Source organism: Rattus rattus, chromosome 16 (genome assembly GCF_011064425.1).
Source record: "Rattus rattus isolate New Zealand chromosome 16, Rrattus_CSIRO_v1, whole genome shotgun sequence".
Lineage (NCBI taxonomy): Eukaryota > Metazoa > Chordata > Mammalia > Rodentia > Muridae > Rattus > Rattus rattus.
In genome coordinates this window covers 24028228-24046792 of record NC_046169.1, presented here as the reverse complement: position 1 = coordinate 24046792, position 18565 = coordinate 24028228, and the positions used below count along the sequence as shown (strand labels likewise).

The window sequence follows — 18565 nt, the reverse complement described above, 5'->3', positions numbered from 1 at the left end:
AAACTGTGATACAATCCATCATTTCCCCTTCCCTGTCCTCTCTCCCCATGCAGTCCTCCTTGCAGTAGTTAAAGCTTGCATCTGACAACCAAGACTGTCTCTGGTTGATTATCCAAGTACATTACCACTCTTGGATGACCACTGAACTTGGCAGTGCATTAATTTAATAATCCTCATAAGTCCCAAACCACTCTTAGCAAGTTCTGTTATAGGATTGGGAAAGAGACCTTAACAGTTGAATTCTATGCAGACTACTTAATCTGAATTTTATACAGAATAAAGTAACATCATAACCTCTAATGCAGCCTCATCTTTGAACAGTTCCTAGAGTTTATGGTGTAAATAAAATAACTTTAGATGAAAGGATTAGATCTAGTCCTTACTTCAAATAAATAGGTCTATTTGACCGGAAAAGTGAAGTTTGAATTTATAAGGTGGTGATAATCTGTGAGAAGCATTTTTCAGAGCTTTTTTTCCTTTCCCTTGAAGTTTCTAGCTTTTGTTTTAGCTATTTATCAGCACCACACTCTTACCAACTGAGCTAACCAGCTTCCGGTTTTAGCTATTTAAAAACTCTTTTCCTTACATGTTAATTTTATATGGAGGTCAGGAGGCACCATGTGCTGTAGCATTCCTGTGGAGGTCAGAAGACAGCCTTCTGGACTCAGTCCCTTTCCACCATGTGTGTCGGGAATCAAACTCAAGGCTTCTGGATTGGTGGCAGGCGCTTTTACTTGTATTCTTCAGGGTTCTCTGGAGGACTTTTGGATTCAGTGGGATTACAGTGTATCAATGTATATTACACAGTAATCAGTGAGATTCAATGTATACAATGTGTATTACACAGTACATATGTATATACTAAAGAATTTAAATGAGCTTGTGTTAAAACAGTAACAATCCAATCACACCCTTAGAGGCTGAGAACCTTTAGTTGCTGCTCAGGCTTTTTAAAATTGTGTTGTTTTTTGAGACCAAATGTCTACATAGCCCTGGCTGTTTTGGAACTCGTTGTTCTAGGTTGACCTCCAATGCAGAGAGATCCAACTGCCTCCGCAGGAACTGCAGCTGCCTCCTGAGTGCTGCCCTAAGGGGGTGGACCACCAACCACATCAGGCTTGTTCATTTTTGAGGTTTTGTGAGTGACTTGGCACCCAGAGCAGAGCTACAGTCTCTGGTAGTCTCTCACTGGTCAACTCAGTGGTGCTTGGTCCACAAGGCTGTGAGCCTGAGCACTTAGAGCTTGGTGCGGAAAATCGGGAAGGTTCCTGGAGAGCCACTGTCCATGAGGGGAGCCTAGAAATACTGGTTCTGATATCAGTGAAGGAATCAGTAGCAGCAACAGGGCAGATCAGCTCTTTGGTAAGAAAGAAGGCCAAGCGAGCAAAAGGTGAACAGTCTCCGTCAGCCACAGGCAGCCTTTCTGTCTGCTGCTGTGGGGATGCTCTCAGGTGAGGGAGGCTTCTAGGAAGTTGGCATTAAAACCAGCCAGAATACTTGCAGGACCACCTTGAAAGTCCCTTGTTTTCACTCTTTAAACTTGTCTCCCACTGACAGGAAAGTCTTAAGATCTCTGGGAGGACTGATGATAGGAGACAAGCTAGAACCAACTTTTTGTTTGTTTGAGACACTGTCTCACTGTTTAGTACCTGGCTGGCCTGGGACTCACAAATTTGACTGCCTTTGCCACCTAGTATTGGGAGCACTTAAAAAAAAAAAGTTATAAAAATAAGCTCAAGCAAAAACAGACCCAAAATACTCAAAACAATTATTTTAAAGAATATTAGATAAAGATAGCTAGGAATAAAATTCAGAAATCGTGTTCTGTCCCCAGACCTTCTGTTAGAAATTGGGTAGGGGCCGGGGCATCCGGAGATTGATCAGGGGTTGAGAGCACTGAATACTCTTCCGGAGAATGACCTCAGTTCTTTTTCCAGTGCCACATGGTCACTGACAACATCTGTACCTCTAGTTCCAGGGAATATGAGGCCTTCTTCTGGCCTTCAAGGGCACTGCCTGCACGGAGTGCACAAACCAAAACACCCGTCCGTACACACATGAAATAAAACTAATGGCATCTCAAACAGATTAAAAAGGAATGAAGGGTGCTCACCACTGCGCCTGACTGCGAGTAACTTTAACCGTTCAGCCTCAGCGCCAACCATGGCTGTTCTTCTGACACAGTCCTCTGTGAGACTCTTTGAGACAGGGTCTCTGTTGGCCTGAACTGAGCAGGGAGGCTTAGGGTAGCCAGCAGACCCCAGGGATCCTTGTGGCTCATTAGTCCTGGGATTATAGGTGTGCATCACTACCCTTGGCTTTTGCTTGAATGCTGATGAACCAAACCTAGGCATGTTTGTATAGCAAGCACTTTTACCAGCTGAGCTACCTCACTACCAGCACCCCCCCCACACACACACCCAAACCCCTCCCCCCCCCCACACACACCAGTTTTGCTGCCTGTGTTGTTAGTCTTTCACCTTCACTCTGGGCACCAAGGCTGAGCTTTTGGGAGGATCACACTTTGTCTTCGTCTGCTAGGACTCTCCTTCCAGCCTCTTCGGGTCGCTGCTGCTGGTGCAATGTGCTAGTGTTTGTCCATGTGTAAAATGTATCTCTCTAGTTGAGATAGTGTCAAATTATAAATTAAACAGCATAACAGTGTGTGACTGTAATCCCACCTCTCAGGATTCGGAGGCAAGGAGGATTGCCGTTAGTTTTAGGCCAGCAGTACAACAAGTTCCAGACCAGGGCTACATAGCAAAACTCAAAGGCAGAGAAGAAAAATGTGTGCAAATGCTAAAAACCATAAATAAGTCTGCCAGGTGTGGTGACGCACTCCTTTAATAGCAGCACTCGGGAGGCAGAGGCAGGCAGCACTCTGGTTTGAAGCCCTCCTAGTCTGTATAATGAGTTCCTGACCATCAGGGGCTTCATAATGAGACTCGGTCTCAAAAACATTAAACACTACATGGCGAGGTCTTTCCTCCCTGTTTGCTCTGTCACCTTTATCTTTTCTCTCTGGAGAATTCCCATAGGGACATGGCCCGGTGAACAAAGTGCTTGCCATGCAAGCTTGAACTGAGTTCAGACCCTCAGCACCCACACAAAATGTTGGAGGTTGGGGAAGTCATGACAGGTAGATTCTTGGGGCTCAGCAAACTCGGGGTTCAATGGTGGGGCATGGTGGTAGACACCTTTAATCCCAGGAGTCTGCCTCCAGCCTTTAGAGGAAATTACTGTTGGGCTTTCTCCCTCTAGCACTATAGTTTTGTTTTCTATAAAGATGATAAAAAGAATAAAGTCTTATATACAGCATGGGACTCCTCTTAGACCCTGTACTCTGCCTCACTTCCAGAGTGCTGGGGTTACAGGGCAGCATCTTCATGCCCAGCTGGCGGCTGCCGGCAGAGGGAAGCATTAAAGACAGGTATGGGACCTTGTCCATAGTCCTAGGACTTGTGATGGGGGCAAGTCATTACCCCTAGTTCAACACTGTCCTGAGTGAGTTGGTGCTCGCTGCATGACAGGGCAAGGCTTTCTCTTTCCATTAATTAGTAATCTCCTTAAAAGTTTAATGTAAGGATATATAGATGTAGGTGTTTTGGCAATGTTCCTTTAGCAAATGAAGTATTCATACAGATGTTCCTTTAGTAGTTAAGACATAATTCCAGCATTAAACTCCGTGGAAACAGTTGCAGATAAAAGACAGTGCTGTCCAAAGACAGTTTTCTGGTGGTTATGGCTAATTCAAAGTGAAACTCAGCCAGGCATGGTGGCTCATACCTGTAATCCCAGTTCTTGGGAGGCTGAGGCAGGGAGGTTGTCAAGTTTAAGGACAGCCTGGGGAACATAGCTTAGCTCTAGGCCAGTATAGACTACAAAATGAGAGACCATGTATTAAAACTTAAAAAGTTAAAGCCCATAAGAAATGAGCGGCTGGGGTTGGGGATTTAGCTCAGTGGTGAGCGCTTGCCTAGGAAGCGCAAGGCCCTGGGTTGGTCCCCAGCTCGAAAAAAGAACAAAAAAAAAAAAAAAAAAAAAAGAAATGAGCGGCTGGAATGACTTTGAGATGCGTTCACAGAACGTTTCTCAGCTAGGTCGTGTGTGTGTGTGTCTGTCTATGTTTGTTTGTGTGTGTGTGTGTGTACAGGACAGTGCTCATGAAGGCAGGGGATCACTGTTGAATGACTTCCTCAACTTTCCTTTTTTTTGTCATTTTATTTATGTGTTTGTGTATATGCACGACAGAATTATTTGGCAGTCAAGGGACAACTTGTAGTATCAGTTCTTTCCATCCACCATGTATGTGGGTCCCAGGGATAGAACTCAGGCTTAGGTTGTCAATCTTCGCAGCAAGCACCTTTAACCACCGACCCATCTCCATAGCTTCACCTTCTCTCACTGTCTGGGGACACTGCAAGGGATTTGGCTAGGTCATCTAGGCAGCCAGCTGCAGGCGTGTGTCTGCCAGGGCCTCTCCTCTCCACCCCTGGCTGGGATCATAGGTGCCACCACACCTAGCATTTTACGTAGATTCTTGGGCTTGAACTCAGATCCCTTGCCTACATGGCAACCACTTTACCCTTTGAGCTTTTCCCTATCCCCGCGGGCAGGTTTGAGGAAATGTATCCATGTGCATTTAACTTTCAGGGCCAATTAAAGGGAAAGCCACCTAAATAAATCTAGAGTCTCTTGAGGAAACTCAGCCTTCTAATGTCGCTTGGGTGTTGTTTTACTGAAGTGCACATGAGAACATCCGAAGGCAAAGGTTTGACAACTGAAACAGGAACAGCCGTGGTCCACGTCAACAGAAGCATAAGCCACCAAAGTCCTATGCCACGTGTCCACCCTTGCCAACTGTGACGCTGAGTCATATGTCAGCTATTGACTGATAGCCATTAATTTATCCAAGGTTATTGTTGCTGTAGAAGTCTCCTGACGGTAAACTACCGCCCAGATCCTACCATCAAACTTACCTCTAGCTTACACTGCAAGTTTATACGTGCTTATCTGCCGTCTCTCCGTAGCCGCGAAAGGCCGTGTAAACCTGTGTCCAGAGTGGAGTTTCATATTCTCCTTCCGCTAGGAAACCCAGCTTCTCTGCCTAGCTGCTCAAGTCAAAGTCCTCAGTGTCGTGTTGCACCATTTCTTTGTGTCATACCGCATGTCCCATCTGCGAGCAGGCTGTGGGAGCTGCACCTTCCGATAGCCTGGATCTCCTCGCTCACGGCCGCAGCAGCCGCACACTGCTGGTAACCCTTCAGTGGTGTTAAATGGCCATCTTCCCACTGCTGTCCCCTCAGTCTATTGTCAATGTTGAAGCTAGAATGCCTTTCAAAATCAAACTTTAAATTCTTTCATTTATTTACCTATTTTTTTTTTTTGAAACAGGGCTCACTATGTATGTAGTTTTGGCTGTCCTCAGACTTGCCATGTAGACTAGGCTGACCTCTATTTTTTTTTTTTTTTTTTTTCGGAGCTGGGGATCGAACCCAGGGCCTTGCGCTTGCTAGGCAAGCGCTCTACCACTGAACCAAATCCCCAACCCCTAGGCTGACCTCAAACCCAGAAATCCATCTGCCTCTGCTTCCCGAGTGCTAGGATCAGAGCTATGTACCACTACTCCGTGATTATTTTTATCTTAGTATTTTTATTTTTATACATTTTATGTATTTTTATGTGTATGGGTATTTTGCCGACGGATGTGTATGTTTGTGAACCATATGCTATCATGTCTGGTGTTTGAGAAGACCAGACGAGAGAGTCATGTCAGATGCCCTTGACATTGGAGCTGCAGACAGTTGTGAGCTGCTGTGTGACCACTGGGATGCAGACCCAGGTCCTCGGAAGAGCAGCCAGTATGCCTAATGGCTGAGCCAGTTCTCCAGCCCCCACCTTATTTTTATTTTAAGTTTTGTGCATGAGGGGGGTGCTGGGTGGGGAGGAGGGCTTGTTGGTTCAGTGTCCATGGAGGCCAGGGAGTGTCAGCTTCCCCGGGGGCTGTAGTTACATAGTTGTGAGCCACCTGACCATGAGTGCTGGAGACTGAACACAGTTCATACTCTTCACTGCTGAATCCTCTTTCAGCCCTCTAGAATGCTTCTGGGTTGTTTTTTTAGACACAGATCCTCTGTGTAGCCCAGGCTGGCCTCAACTGCTCATACTCCTTCTCAGCTTGACAAGTCCTAGGGTTATAGAGGTGACCTATTTATAGGAGACCTGTTTCAAAATGATCTTTAATACACACTGGCATAAAGCCAGGCACGGTGGCACACACCTTTAGTCTCAGCACTAAGGAGGCAAAGGCAGAGGCCCAGGCCGAGGCAGGCAAATCTATGAGTTTAAGGCCATTATTAGTTTACATAATGATTCTTGGCCAGGCAGGGTTATACAGTGAGATCTTTTTTAAAACAAACAAAAACTTTTTGATTTTTTTTTTTTTCCCTTCTCTTTCATGTTCCATCCATACCGGTTCCTTGACTATTTTTCCGACAAGATTGGTGTGTTGTTTACCTATGGGTGTATGTATGTAAATGGCATATGTGTGTCAGTCAGAGGACAACTTTTGGGGGTTAGTTCTCTCCACCAAAGTAAGTCCTGAGAATTGAAGTCAGGCTGTCAGGCTTGGTAACAAAAGGCCTTTACCCTCTGAGCTATCTTACTGGCCCTAATTTTTTAAAATTTATTAATATCGTATAGGCATACGTGATGTGCGCAGGGATGGTTGTGGAGGTCCATGCCTTCAAGGCACACATGTGGAAGTCAAAGGACAAGGTTATAGAGTCGGCTATGTGGGCTCTGGGGGTTGAACTCAGGTAATTACATGTATGTAATTACCCACATATGCAGTAAACATTGATGTGCAAGCTTAGACTCATTCTGATGAATATCTAGGAGTGAGTGCTACAGCTCAATGGGAGATCTAGTTCTACTCGATTGTTTTTGTTGGTGTTTTGACACAGGGTTTCCTTTTTTAACCCAGGCTGTCCTAGGACTCACTGTGTAGCTCAGGTTAGCCTCAAACTCATGATGCTCCTTTTGCTTCAGCCTCCAGAGTGCTGGAATTACAGATATGCATCCCAGCCTTTTGTTGAATGCAGTCTTAGCCTCACTGCCAGCCCACTGAAGCAAAATCTGCATTTTGACAAGTCCTCACTAGGTGACTTCGCTTTACCAAGTGCTGACCTGGAATGTCCCACCCCTGTTCTTCTGTCTATCTGAGTAGGCTTGTCCAATCCTGAAGGTAATGTACTTGGCAATTTTTTTTCTTTTGGCCATAACTAGAATGTAAGCCCTGTGAGGGCTGCCTGTCAGGGGCTGCTCCTCAGGTGAACCGCTCTACTGCTCACCGAGTATTGGTGGGTGAGAGATCCGTGCTTGGATCCGTGCTTGGAATGGAACTTGCTTTGTGTGTTTGAAATGTGTAAGTCAGTGTGATAAAAATCCTCTGTAGTTCTCAGTTCCAAGGTTGGGACGGTTTATTGTTTCAGTGTGACTGGGGAGGGGTTTCGTTCTGTTGCTTGGATATGGTTCCTTTAAACCAGCATGATTCAGTCGTTTGTTCCTATTCTCAGAAGTTCCTTTTGTACTTAGGAAGCACTGTCATTCTGGGTTAAAGCAGAAGTGCCATGAGGTCTTTATCCAGTTACTGTTGGTGTGTTTGTATTACCTTATTAAATTGTATTTTAATAATTATTTAAAGTAAGATTTTAGAGGGTCATAGAGGTGGGAAAGGTATTAAAGGGGTGACAGAATGAACTTTATACATGAATAAAATTGTCAGAGAACAAATTCAATAAAACTTACTTTAAAAGATTCTGAAAATGTGAAGTCACATACAAATTTTGAAGTTAAACGTTGAATGAAATGTATAATGGAATGTGAAATACCGGTTTTTTACTTTGGAAACAGGATTCTAAAAGAGACCTATGGTTTCTGATACTTCCCTGCATTCAGAAGTCAGGGTGTCTCCTCATGCAGACCCCGCTGAAATGTCCAGTAAGCAGCTTCTCAGGCCTGTCTGGTTTGAACACAGCTGTGGAATGGGCCACAGAGTAGTTTTCAGCTGCCGCACTTCGCAGTGGCTGCAGGCTTTGTTGAAGGTCACAGCCTAGGGTGGGAAATGGAATGAGTGGAGGCCAGGGGCCCTGCTAAGCACTGTAATGCAAGAACAGCCCTACAGCTGAGAGCTGTCTAGTTGGAAAGGTCTAAGGGTGACCTGAATTGAGAGAGGCTTTACCCTTGCAAATGCTAATACTGTCAGTAAAGAAATTGTGTACCTACCTTAGGAAAAGAGAAGGTGGCCCTAGAGAGTCTTAGGTGGAAAAACAGAGTTTTAGGAATATTTGTATGAAACCGTCAATTCAATTCAGATACAGAAGAGAAACTTAATGTTTGGCCTTCCCCTTGGGCAAATCAGTCATGGAACAAAAGATATTTAAGTGTTTTGTCAACGTAGTTGATTGTGGAATTGGATAAGATTCTCAAATAATTTTACATTTAAAAAATTAGGGAATCTCAAATATAGGGTTACTGGTTTTCCTTATTTTACAGATGGGGTCGAGGATTTGGTCTTTTGGGTTCCATTTTTGGAAAAGATGGTGTATTAAACCAGCCAAACAGTGTCTTTGGACTTATATTTTATATACTACAGTTATTACTTGGTAAGTATTGATACAGAGATACAGAAATAAGCTTGTTATACCCTTCAGTGCTTGTGTCTTTGCCCTAGTGTGTCTTCACAGTAAAAAGCACGAGCTAACAATAGAGAAAGAACCACAAGGCCCAGCATAGTTTTGTATTGTGACGTGTGAGTCACTGCTTTTTATCATGTGGTGACCTTGGTATCAGTGGACAGTTAGTCATGGCTAGTAGCATGTCATGATGTCCAGAAGCCCAGCCCCACTCATGGGAGCCATGACTCTAGCCTTCCCCGTAAGCTCGTTTTATAAAGTTGTGCTGACTCAGCTATCTTAGTGTCACGTCTTAGGAGAGCAGCACAGTGAGCTGCTCTAATTCACATGTCCGTGTCTGCTGTTCCCTGTCCTGTGGTCTCTGCTTGTCCCTTGGTGCTGAAATCAGGCCCAGAACAGGACAGCTAAGCTGCATCCTCGGCCCTGCCTTTTGCTAAAGGAAAAAGAAAACAACAACTGGTGTGGCCTCTTATTTTCACTGTTATTGCCCTGAGTGTCTGTGGAAATCTCAGGGTCACAGTTTACTAAGCAATGCCATGGGGATCCATTTTCTTTAAAGCGCCTTCCCATCCTTGAATTATTTCCCGGAAACAAATTTCCAGACACAAGGTTAATGAGTCAAAAAAAAAAAAAGACCAGGTTTTTTTTTTTTTTTTTTTTTTTTTAAGGATTTTAACAGTTATTGCCAAATTGTTCCCCTCTTCAATTGTCTGGTCTCCATCTAATGCCCATTTAGAAGTGTTTTTGTTTTTTGTTGTTGTTTTGTTTGTGTCAGATTTTCTAGGTGTCGCGTATCAGTAGCCATCATTTGAATGTTGTACTTTGATGTTCTCTTACTGCCCAATAAGCGTGTTTGTGATAAGCCTTGAAACATTAGTTTGTGGCGAGCCTTGTGCTCCCGTTTGTGCTTCGCAGTTCAGCTATTAATAAATTATCCTATTGTTTGTTAGCTTTCCTGTGCAGCCATTGGTTAACCTAAGGCTGGAGTTGCCTTGCTGCCATTCATACTTGGAGTATGAGTTTTTCTGAGAAGTATTAGCAAGGTTGCCCAATTCTAAGTGTATGCATTTACCCTGCAGCCGAGGACAGTGTAGACCGATACTCAAGACAGTGCAGTTTAACACAGCAAGCTACTCCTGGGCTCAGCAGGAAGCAATCGGAGCTAGCAGGCATCTCCATCTTAGAGAGTTGTGTGTGGCCATTAAGGAAGTGAGTGTGAAGAGAGTAAGGTTCTGTAACAAGCAAAACAGGGTTTAAAACTGTAGGGTAATCACGCTTGTTTGTGCAGGCAAAAGCAGAGTGAGGGGTACCATGGCGGGAGGGGAGAAGTTCATGTTCAACTTGTTGATTCTGTGTAATTTCCACAGTACAAACTCATCGAGAGTGCTCATTTTCCCTTAGTAGGAAAGAAAGGGCTTAGAGCAAAAGTCATCCAGGTTCATGTGGGAGACCAAGGTGAGGAGGGCTTGCCTTTGTAATACTGATGTGCTGGCTCCATTCCACATGCGAACCCCATCCCACTCACATTTGCTGACTGTAGTTTCCACGTGCCTCCCTAATGTCAGCTCCTCTGAGTCATCTAACACATCCAGAGCTTGCCACCCCACTCCCTTGTAGACTGTGCAACGGTCATCTTTGGAAAGTTAGCTTTTTCAAGAAACAGGCTGCTGTGTGGTGAAGGGAATCCCACCCCAGATCCAGTCTCATCTCCTTTGCCCCTGCCCAGCCCCTGCCCTGCCCCTGCCCCTGCCCCATCAATGGTTCTGGAGTTAGTTTTTAAATAGCTAAGAAAATGGAAACGCGTGGTCTTAATTTTCTTTTCTCTCAAAACAGAAAAAGCAAATGCTGTGTTCCCTGTCCTTCCTACAGCTTATTTTTTTTCCTTTCCCCCTTTTTATTCTTTTTATTTTATTTTTTTTGACTGATCTACCTTAATGGCATTTTTATATGGAACGGATACATTAAATGGTTTTTTGTTTTTGTTTTTGTGGTTGATGTTTTCACAGCTATAAGATACTCTATTGTTACAGTCATGGCACATTATAAAGTCCACAGATTTTCTACAAATCACGAGTCCCTCAGACCCTGCAATGAGTACAGTAGCAGCCCTCGCAGGGTCTTCAGAGTCAAGCTTCATCCCACAGCAGACCTAAGAGGTGCTTGGAGCTGTCTGCTTTTTAACCTGGAGCAGAGAAAAACACAGTAAAGAGTTCACATGTTGTGTGTATGCAGTGTTTGTTCATTTGCTTGCTGTGCAGGGAGTTGAACCCCACAACCTTGTGCATCTAGGTTGTGCAAGAGCTCCACTCCTGAGCTATGCCTCTAGCCCACAAGTGTCATTTTTCAAAATATTTATGGACATGTCTGCAGCTCGGCCGGAATCATTCCTTGCCTTGGCTGGCTGTCCTTAGATCCCCAGATGTTCTCCTGCCATAGTCTCCTGAGTACTGGATCACGGAGTGGATCGCCACGCCTGCCTCTTGCGGCATCTAAAGTTAACTTTCTTTGATCAAGTCAAGGTGTCGGCACTAATTACTCAGGCTTAGGTTTTGAGCGCAAATGATTTAACACAGGTGAGTGGAGTTACTGTCTAGGCTTTTCTGGCCCGTCGGTAATTAGATAGATAGGTCAGGAGTTTAATATGCTCTTGGCCTTTTCTGGCCTTGAAAAATCAATGCGTATAGCATTTGAGTCGTTGGTTCTAGGGAGTTACAGGACAGTGTGTGTGAAGGAGTGAAGACTCCAGACACGTTTGTCTTGAGACTTGGCTTTTACTACCTGACTACTTTTTTTTTCTCCTTGAGACAGGGTCTTACTATGTATGCAGGCAGACCTCCATTCTGAGCCTTCTGCCTCAGCCCCCAGAGTGCTGGGATTATGGACATAGGCCACCATACCCTCTCCAGCTCCCTTTTTGCCTGATGTGTTTTGATGCAGATGTGGCTTACTGGCCTGGTTCACTTTCCCTTCTCCACCAGTTAGTCATTCTAAAGTGTCAGCATGTTCTCCCTTTTCGGCACAGTGTAGGAAAGGGCATCATCACCTGCTCTGGCTTTTTGGTAAATTTGATCTAAACATGAAAGGCAGCGTCTCCCCCAGGTAGGGAACCTGTAGGGAAATGACAGGAGCGGACCTTACCCAGCCCATGACTTGGATGGAGAGCTGCTGCCCTCGTTCCTGTGCTCCAGCATCTTGGCTCGGTACGGTCGAGAGCTTGCATAGTTCATGTGCACGGTTTCTTGTGCAGTAAGAACAAATCAGAGCCCTGGCAGCTATGACACTATCCTGTCAGTAAAATTCAGCCTGTTTAGCGTTAAGACAGATGGGCAGTTTTTGCACTCTGCTTTCCTTCACAGTCAAGAAGGTAAGGTCAGTATTCTTACACTGCTTCTAGCCACAGCCTGTCACTTGTCAGTGGAGAAGCCTCTGTCCAGGCCGGACTCTGACCTAGCCATTGTCTCTCTCTTGCAGGCATGACAGCCAGCGCAGTTGCAGCTCTGGTCCTCATGACCTCCTCCATCGTGTCCGTGGTGGGGTCTTTGTACCTGGCCTACATTCTGTACTTTGTGCTGAAGGAGTTTTGCATCATCTGCGTCACCACATATGTGCTGAACTTCCTTCTCCTCATCATCAACTACAAACGACTGGTTTACTTGAATGAGGCCTGGAAGCGACAGCTGCAGCCTAAGGAAGACTGACGGCCAGGGCTCTCCACCCAACCGTCTCCAACACTTCTTTCATTAAGTTTATTTTGCAAGGTTTTTTTTTTTTTAAATTCACAACAGACATTTTCCCTGAGAATCTTAAACTGATTTTTTTAAAATATTGTAAATTAGAAGGGGCCCTAGCTATTTCCTGTGTCAGTCTTCATTTTAAATCTGGATACAAAAAAAGGATACGCCGAGCCAATCAAAGACAAGCTTTACCTTTACCTTGAAGATGTTTCTGAGATAATAAAATGTAGCCCTAGCCCCCGGTCCTCAACCGTAAAGTGAGCAGCCATTGCTAGTAATTCTTTAATGTGTATAAATTCAATTTCAGGTATAACAAAATGTGATCATGAACATGAAAATATTTTAGAATAGATACTGTATTAAATATTGCCATGTTTACAATATGTAATATGTTTTTAGCCGATGGATTTAAACCTGTAGATTCAATTAGAGTCCATTCGTGTGATATTTGTAAATAAAGGTAGAAACATTGGATCCACCCCTGCAGAACTTACTGTACAGTTTAGTTAAAGAGTAGTGAGGGACTGTCAGCTCACCGGGACTGGTAAACAGTGGAGGGAGTAGACGCAGACAGACCATCTTGGGAAACGTGCTGACAGCCCTGGTGCAGTGTTGACAGCAGAAACAGGAGGGTGGTTGGTTCCCTTCCATCTCCTCCTCTGAGAGGAAGAAACTAAGTCTGAACATCCAAGTCAAGCTTGACTAGTCAGAACTGGATGGATCGGACCTTACGGGATGTCACGTGACTAGACCTTTTAATTCCAAGGATCTCAGGACACTGACCGTGGGAAGTGGATGTAGTCTTTGGAGAAAAACTGAAACCACTATGGCATTTCTGGGCAAAGCCTCTTACACAGTAGCTGACCTCAGTAGAGGTGTGTTCCCTCGCTTCCGGTGCCCGTGAGCTCAGCAGTATTAGACTGAAGCTGGCACAAGCCAAGTGCTCCGAGGTCAGTCCAGAGTGTTTCCCCTTGTCCTTTCTTCTTGCACTAAGGATTGTCAGTAAGTGTTTCAGAATCACATACTGAATTTGTAAACCTTAGGGCTGTCGTGAGGAATCGTTTGCTGACTCAGAAGAAACACAACACGTAGAAAGATCTGGAAGAGAAATGTGGAAACTTTGTCCCACTCCGGTAGCCACACAGAAGCAGTGAGAAGAAACCCAGAGGTGATCTGAATAAACCCTGGTGGCATAGCGACTGTGTTTCTCTGGTTAGCATCTTAAAGGAGATGTTAAAAGTGCCTTCTGTCTTAAATCTCAAACCAAATCATTCTGTGTGTTGAACTGGGGCAGAAGTAACCCTCCTTTCCTTCCTCACCGCGAAGCAGAGCACTTGCATTCTACCAGAAGGGTCTGTGCGGCCACTGTATTCCTCGGGTTGAAAAGTGGCAGTGTTTTTGTTTAATTTGGTTAATATGTTCAAAAATAGGAAACTAGACAGCAAATTCTGAGACCGCAGTTGTGGGGCGGTTTAAGACCTTCCATCGTCACTGATGTACCATAGGATTTCTGGCCGGGACAGCTATAAAATAGGAATTGTAAAGCCCTCTTACTTAGGAGGTTCCAACCAGTGTCTTAACAGACAGCTCAATTCCGATCTCATCAAAGGTGTTTCCCCATGAATGTGAACATTTCCGTGACTATCTTACTGTGTACGCATTGCTGTTGTCGTCTGAAGTAGTTAAAGGACGTCTAGAAAGTACTGAATGGGATTTATGGTAAACCAAGTCCTCTTTGGAGAACTGTACAGTGAGGTCATCTCATAGCCCTGTGTCCAGGTCTCCCAAGGCAGTGGAATGGCTAATAGCTGACTTCTGCTGCTTACATATCAAGGCTCTGCTAGACATGTCCCTTGGGTCCCAACTCCAAATGACCTGTTCTGTCTTTTGTCACTCAGCAGAGTGGCTTTAAAGCTTGTCTTGACATTATAGACGTCTCCAACCCTTACTCAAAATGTGCGAGGGTTCCATCCACCGAACCCTTCGAGCTTCCCTTTGCTTTCCTAACTCTTGGGAGTACTGCCATCATTGGTTGTTTGTTTGTTTGTTACATTCCTGTGACTTAATAGAATGAATACCCCTTTCTCACTGAGAGTTAACAGGTGCTGTTGCAAAAACAGCATTTGCCGACCAGTGTGCTCTTGCTTGCCTGTGGTCCCATCACTTGGGATTTAGATGCAGGAGGATCAGGAATTCAAGGTCATCCTTGACTACATAGCAAAATAGAGACCAGCATTAGCTACAGGAGACCCTATCTTTTTGAAAAAAAAATTTTTTTTTTTTTTTTTGCTAAAATATATGTTCTCTGTAAGTGAGCCTGTTGTGTTTTATTTGGTAGTTTTGCCCTGAGGGAATTCAGGCTTCTCTCTGTACCTTCTATTAAACTTAGTGGAGTGGGGGAGAAAACACTGTGTTATAAAACTGCTAATACTGTTCTGACCGTTTCAGACTGAGTATTTAAACACTGAAGAAGCAGGGTTTGGCCGGACCTGGTGACACACACTTGGCTGGCGGCCCAGCACTTGGGGAGCAGAGGCAGGAGGATCTCTGAGTTCTAGGCTGCCCTGGCCTAGATAGCTCCAGGACAGCCAGGGTTATATAGTGAAACCCTGGCGCAAAAAGCTACCCACAAGACTAATAATGAACACTGCTAGTTGGCTTACAGGAAATACGGAGAGGCAGACTAGGGGGGAAATGACTCCTACAGTAATTCTGTGCTTCATGGGTTTGAAGTGATCCTAACAAAGGAAGCCTCTCACTTCGTAGCAACAATATTTGAGGGAGTAAGAGAAGTTCTGGCTAGGTATGCTCCAGGGCCTGTGCTTGGCTTGTGGGATTTCCCTTGGTCCTTTCCCACAGCTAGTTTCTGTCAGGGAGGGTAAACTTCTGGTACAACTCAGGTTTAACTGGTTGCACTAGCTGTGTGCCAAGAATTATTTCTGTTCCATTTATCCTCTCCAGCTCTTCTCTTGTGGTTTTTGTTTTGTTTTGTTTTTAAAGAGACACATGATCTTTCTCTGTAGTTTAGGCTATCCTAGAACATACTACATAGCCCATGCTGGCTTCAAACTTGACATTCCTCCTGCCTTAGCCTCCCAAGTGCTAGGATGAGTGGTTCAAATTCATTATATATAAGGAATGGTGAAAAGCATTGACTTTTTTTCATGTAAAGAGACGAGTTTGAGGGGCCAGGGAGGTGACTTAGCAGTTAGGAGCACTTGTCATTCTTGCAGAGGACCCAGGTTTGGCTCCAATCACCCACATTTCTGCTTAACCTTTATTTGCACCTCCAGTTCCTGGGGATCTGACACCCTCTCCTGGCCCCTGAGGGCACTGCATGCCTATGGTGTGTAGACATACATGCAGGCAAAACACCCATGTACGTAGGAAAGTATTTCATTTGGTACAAAAGGTCCTTGAACCTGTGAGGTAAGATATAGGACAATAAAATTAATATTGTTGCTTTTTTCTTTTATTTATAATTATATTCAAAAGACTAAAAGTACAGCCAGGCATGGTAGCACATGCCTGTAATCCCAGCACTTGGGGAGTAGAGGCAGGAAGACCAGAAGTTCAAGAGCAGTCTGGGCTATTTTGAGACCTTGTCTCTAGAAAAGACAAAGCTCAAACCACAGAGACTGCTCAGCAGTTCCTTGCTAGGCCCCAGCTGGTACCACAGTTGATTCCGATGGGTACTGGGAGGTGTGGTGGGTGACCTGCCCTTCGAAGTCAGAAGAATGTCAGTGAAGTTCCCCACTGTCATATCCAGGAACCTGTCTGAGGCTGTGAACCTCACCCACTCCTGTTTCCTCCCAGTGCACATCCGTCGGTGTTCCTGCCCCTCTCCACCTTCTAGCATTTTCTGCAGTACATTAATGAATCCTAATTTTGTAAGAACCCTGAGTCAAAAGAGCAGAGTAGGATTCCAGGCAATATGACCAAACGTCCCCTCCCCCTTCTAAACTAACTGGCCCAGGAGAGGCGAAGTGTTATGAGGCTGTATTGAGCATGGCCTAGATCGTAGGTGTGTATGACCTGTGAAGTATGTACCATCTAAAATATTACTCCTGCTTCGAAAGCTCCTGAGTAAACATTCGTGTAAAAAGGAGTTCACTGGGAAGATTCCCTCTTTAATATAGATAGAAATATTCTTTATCAGAGATTTAGGATACCATTTTGCTAACTGGTAAATAAAAACAGATGTAAATATGTAAGAATGTTTATTTGTTGCACATAACTTTTTTGGTATAAAATAAATGTAGACATTACCTGTGGATATTGTGCTGCCATCGTTCTTACTTCAGTGTGGAGTCTTCAAAACCATGAATCCGGATGAGACAGAGTCTAGCGTCAGAGAGGACTTGAGCATCTATGACGCTGAAACCCCATCCCTACAGGGACTGATTTAGAGCCTTTTCTCTGACATCTTTATTCAGATTTCTAGTTATGTTCTTGGATTCCTGTGGGTTTATTACACACGTGATTGTCAAGAATGTGTGACAGGGCTGGATACTGTGGTGGCTTAGACCTTTAATCACAGCAGAGGCAGACACACTTGTGTGAGTTCGAGGCCAGCCTGATCTACATAATGAGTTTGTAGGACAGCCAGCCAGAGTTACTTGGTGAGACCCTGTCTCAAAAAAAAAAAAAAAAAAATCAATGCAAGAGTAGAGAGAGGATTTGGTAGTTAGAGCACTTGCCAAGGACCCAGGTTCAGTTCCCAGCACCCACATGGTGTCTCATAACCACATGTAAGTATAGCTCCAGGAGTAAAACAGAAGCCATGATAGGGCTGAGGTCACAGCTCAGTAGGAGAGCACTTGTTTAGCAGGCTAAGTTTAATTCCTAACAGGAAAAGGGGGAAAGGTTGTGTGTGTGTGTGTGTGTGTGTGTGTGTGTGTGTGTGTGTGTGTGTGTGTGCCAGCTAGGTATTGGTGACACATGCCTGTCATCCCAGTACCTAGGAGACAGAAGTCAGAGGATCAGGAGTTGGAGGCCATCTGCAGCTACATACTGAATTGGAAGCCAGCCTAGACTGTGTCACACCCTGTCTTAAAAAACTGAACAGAGCATGGCTTAGCAGTTCAGAACACTGGCTGGGGCTGGAGAGATGGCTCCATGGTTAAGAGCACTGACTGCTCTAACAGAGGTCCTGAGTTCAAATCCCAGCAACCACATGGTGGCTCACAACCATCTGTAATGAGATTTGAACACTGGCTGCTCTTGACTCCTAGCACCTATGTAGCATTCTACAATCATCTGTTACTCTAGCTCCTGGGGATCTGATGCAAATACAGTGGTGCCAGGACATACATGCAGGCAAAACACCCATACACATAAAAGGGCTGGGGGCAAGGGCTGGAGATTTAGCTCAGTGGTAGAGCACTTGCCTAGCAAGCGCAAGGCCCTGGGTTCGGTCCCCAGCTCCGAAAAAAAAAAAAGGAAAAAAAGGGCTGGGGCCGGGGATGGGCAATAGATGTTACACAGAACGTTTTAAGCTTTGAGTCTTCCACTCCTCAGTCCTCTACAGAGGAAGCGTCTGTAAACAAGAGGGGTCTATTTGAAATCTATCCTATCCTCCCCTGAATAAACGACGCATTCTGCATGTAACTTTGGGACTTGGATTGGGGATATGGTCCTCTTAGTAGCTTGCATGGGTAGATTCATAAGGCCTGAGGCTTGGTGTAAATGGGGTGATTGGACCTGTGATCCCACCTCATGCAGGCAGGAGGACCAAAGCATCCAAGGTCAGCCTAGTGACGTGTTCTTCCAGAGGACTGGGGCTCAATTCCCAGCATCCACATGGTGGCTCACCTATAACTCCAGCTCCAGAGGATCTAATATGTTCTGGTCTTTATGACATTAGAACGTGGTTCCCAAATACACACAAAATAATAAATTATATATTATAATAAATAATATTTTAAAACTTGGGGGTTGGGGATTTAGCTCAGTGGTAGAGCGCTTGCCTAGCAAGCGCAAGGCCCTGGGTTCGGTCCCCAGCTCCGAAAAAAAGAAAAAGAAAAAAAAAATATTTTAAAACTTACTAAACTAAGACCTAAAACTTGGGTATTTTGAAAAATTTAAGAGGTCCATGGTGACATGAAATACAAAACCCCTAAAATTTCTTCCTAC

General features: G+C 44.7%; 1 protein-coding gene across 2 annotated transcripts in view; it reads left to right on the top strand.

The window, feature by feature from the left end:
* Vkorc1l1 (vitamin K epoxide reductase complex subunit 1 like 1) overlaps positions 1-16706 on the top strand; it is a 48498-nt gene extending 31792 nt beyond the window's left edge. The window contains exons 2-3 of one of the 2 annotated variants that reach the window (XM_032886335.1): positions 8557-8666; positions 12168-16706. In XM_032886335.1, coding sequence (XP_032742226.1) covers positions 8557-8666; positions 12168-12394 — 337 coding nt within the window. In that variant the 3' untranslated portion in view covers positions 12395-16706. The remainder of the gene's footprint in view (positions 1-8556; positions 8667-12167) is intronic. The other variant, XM_032886336.1, reaches the window with a different exon arrangement.
* Positions 16707-18565: the final 1859 nt, after the last annotated feature.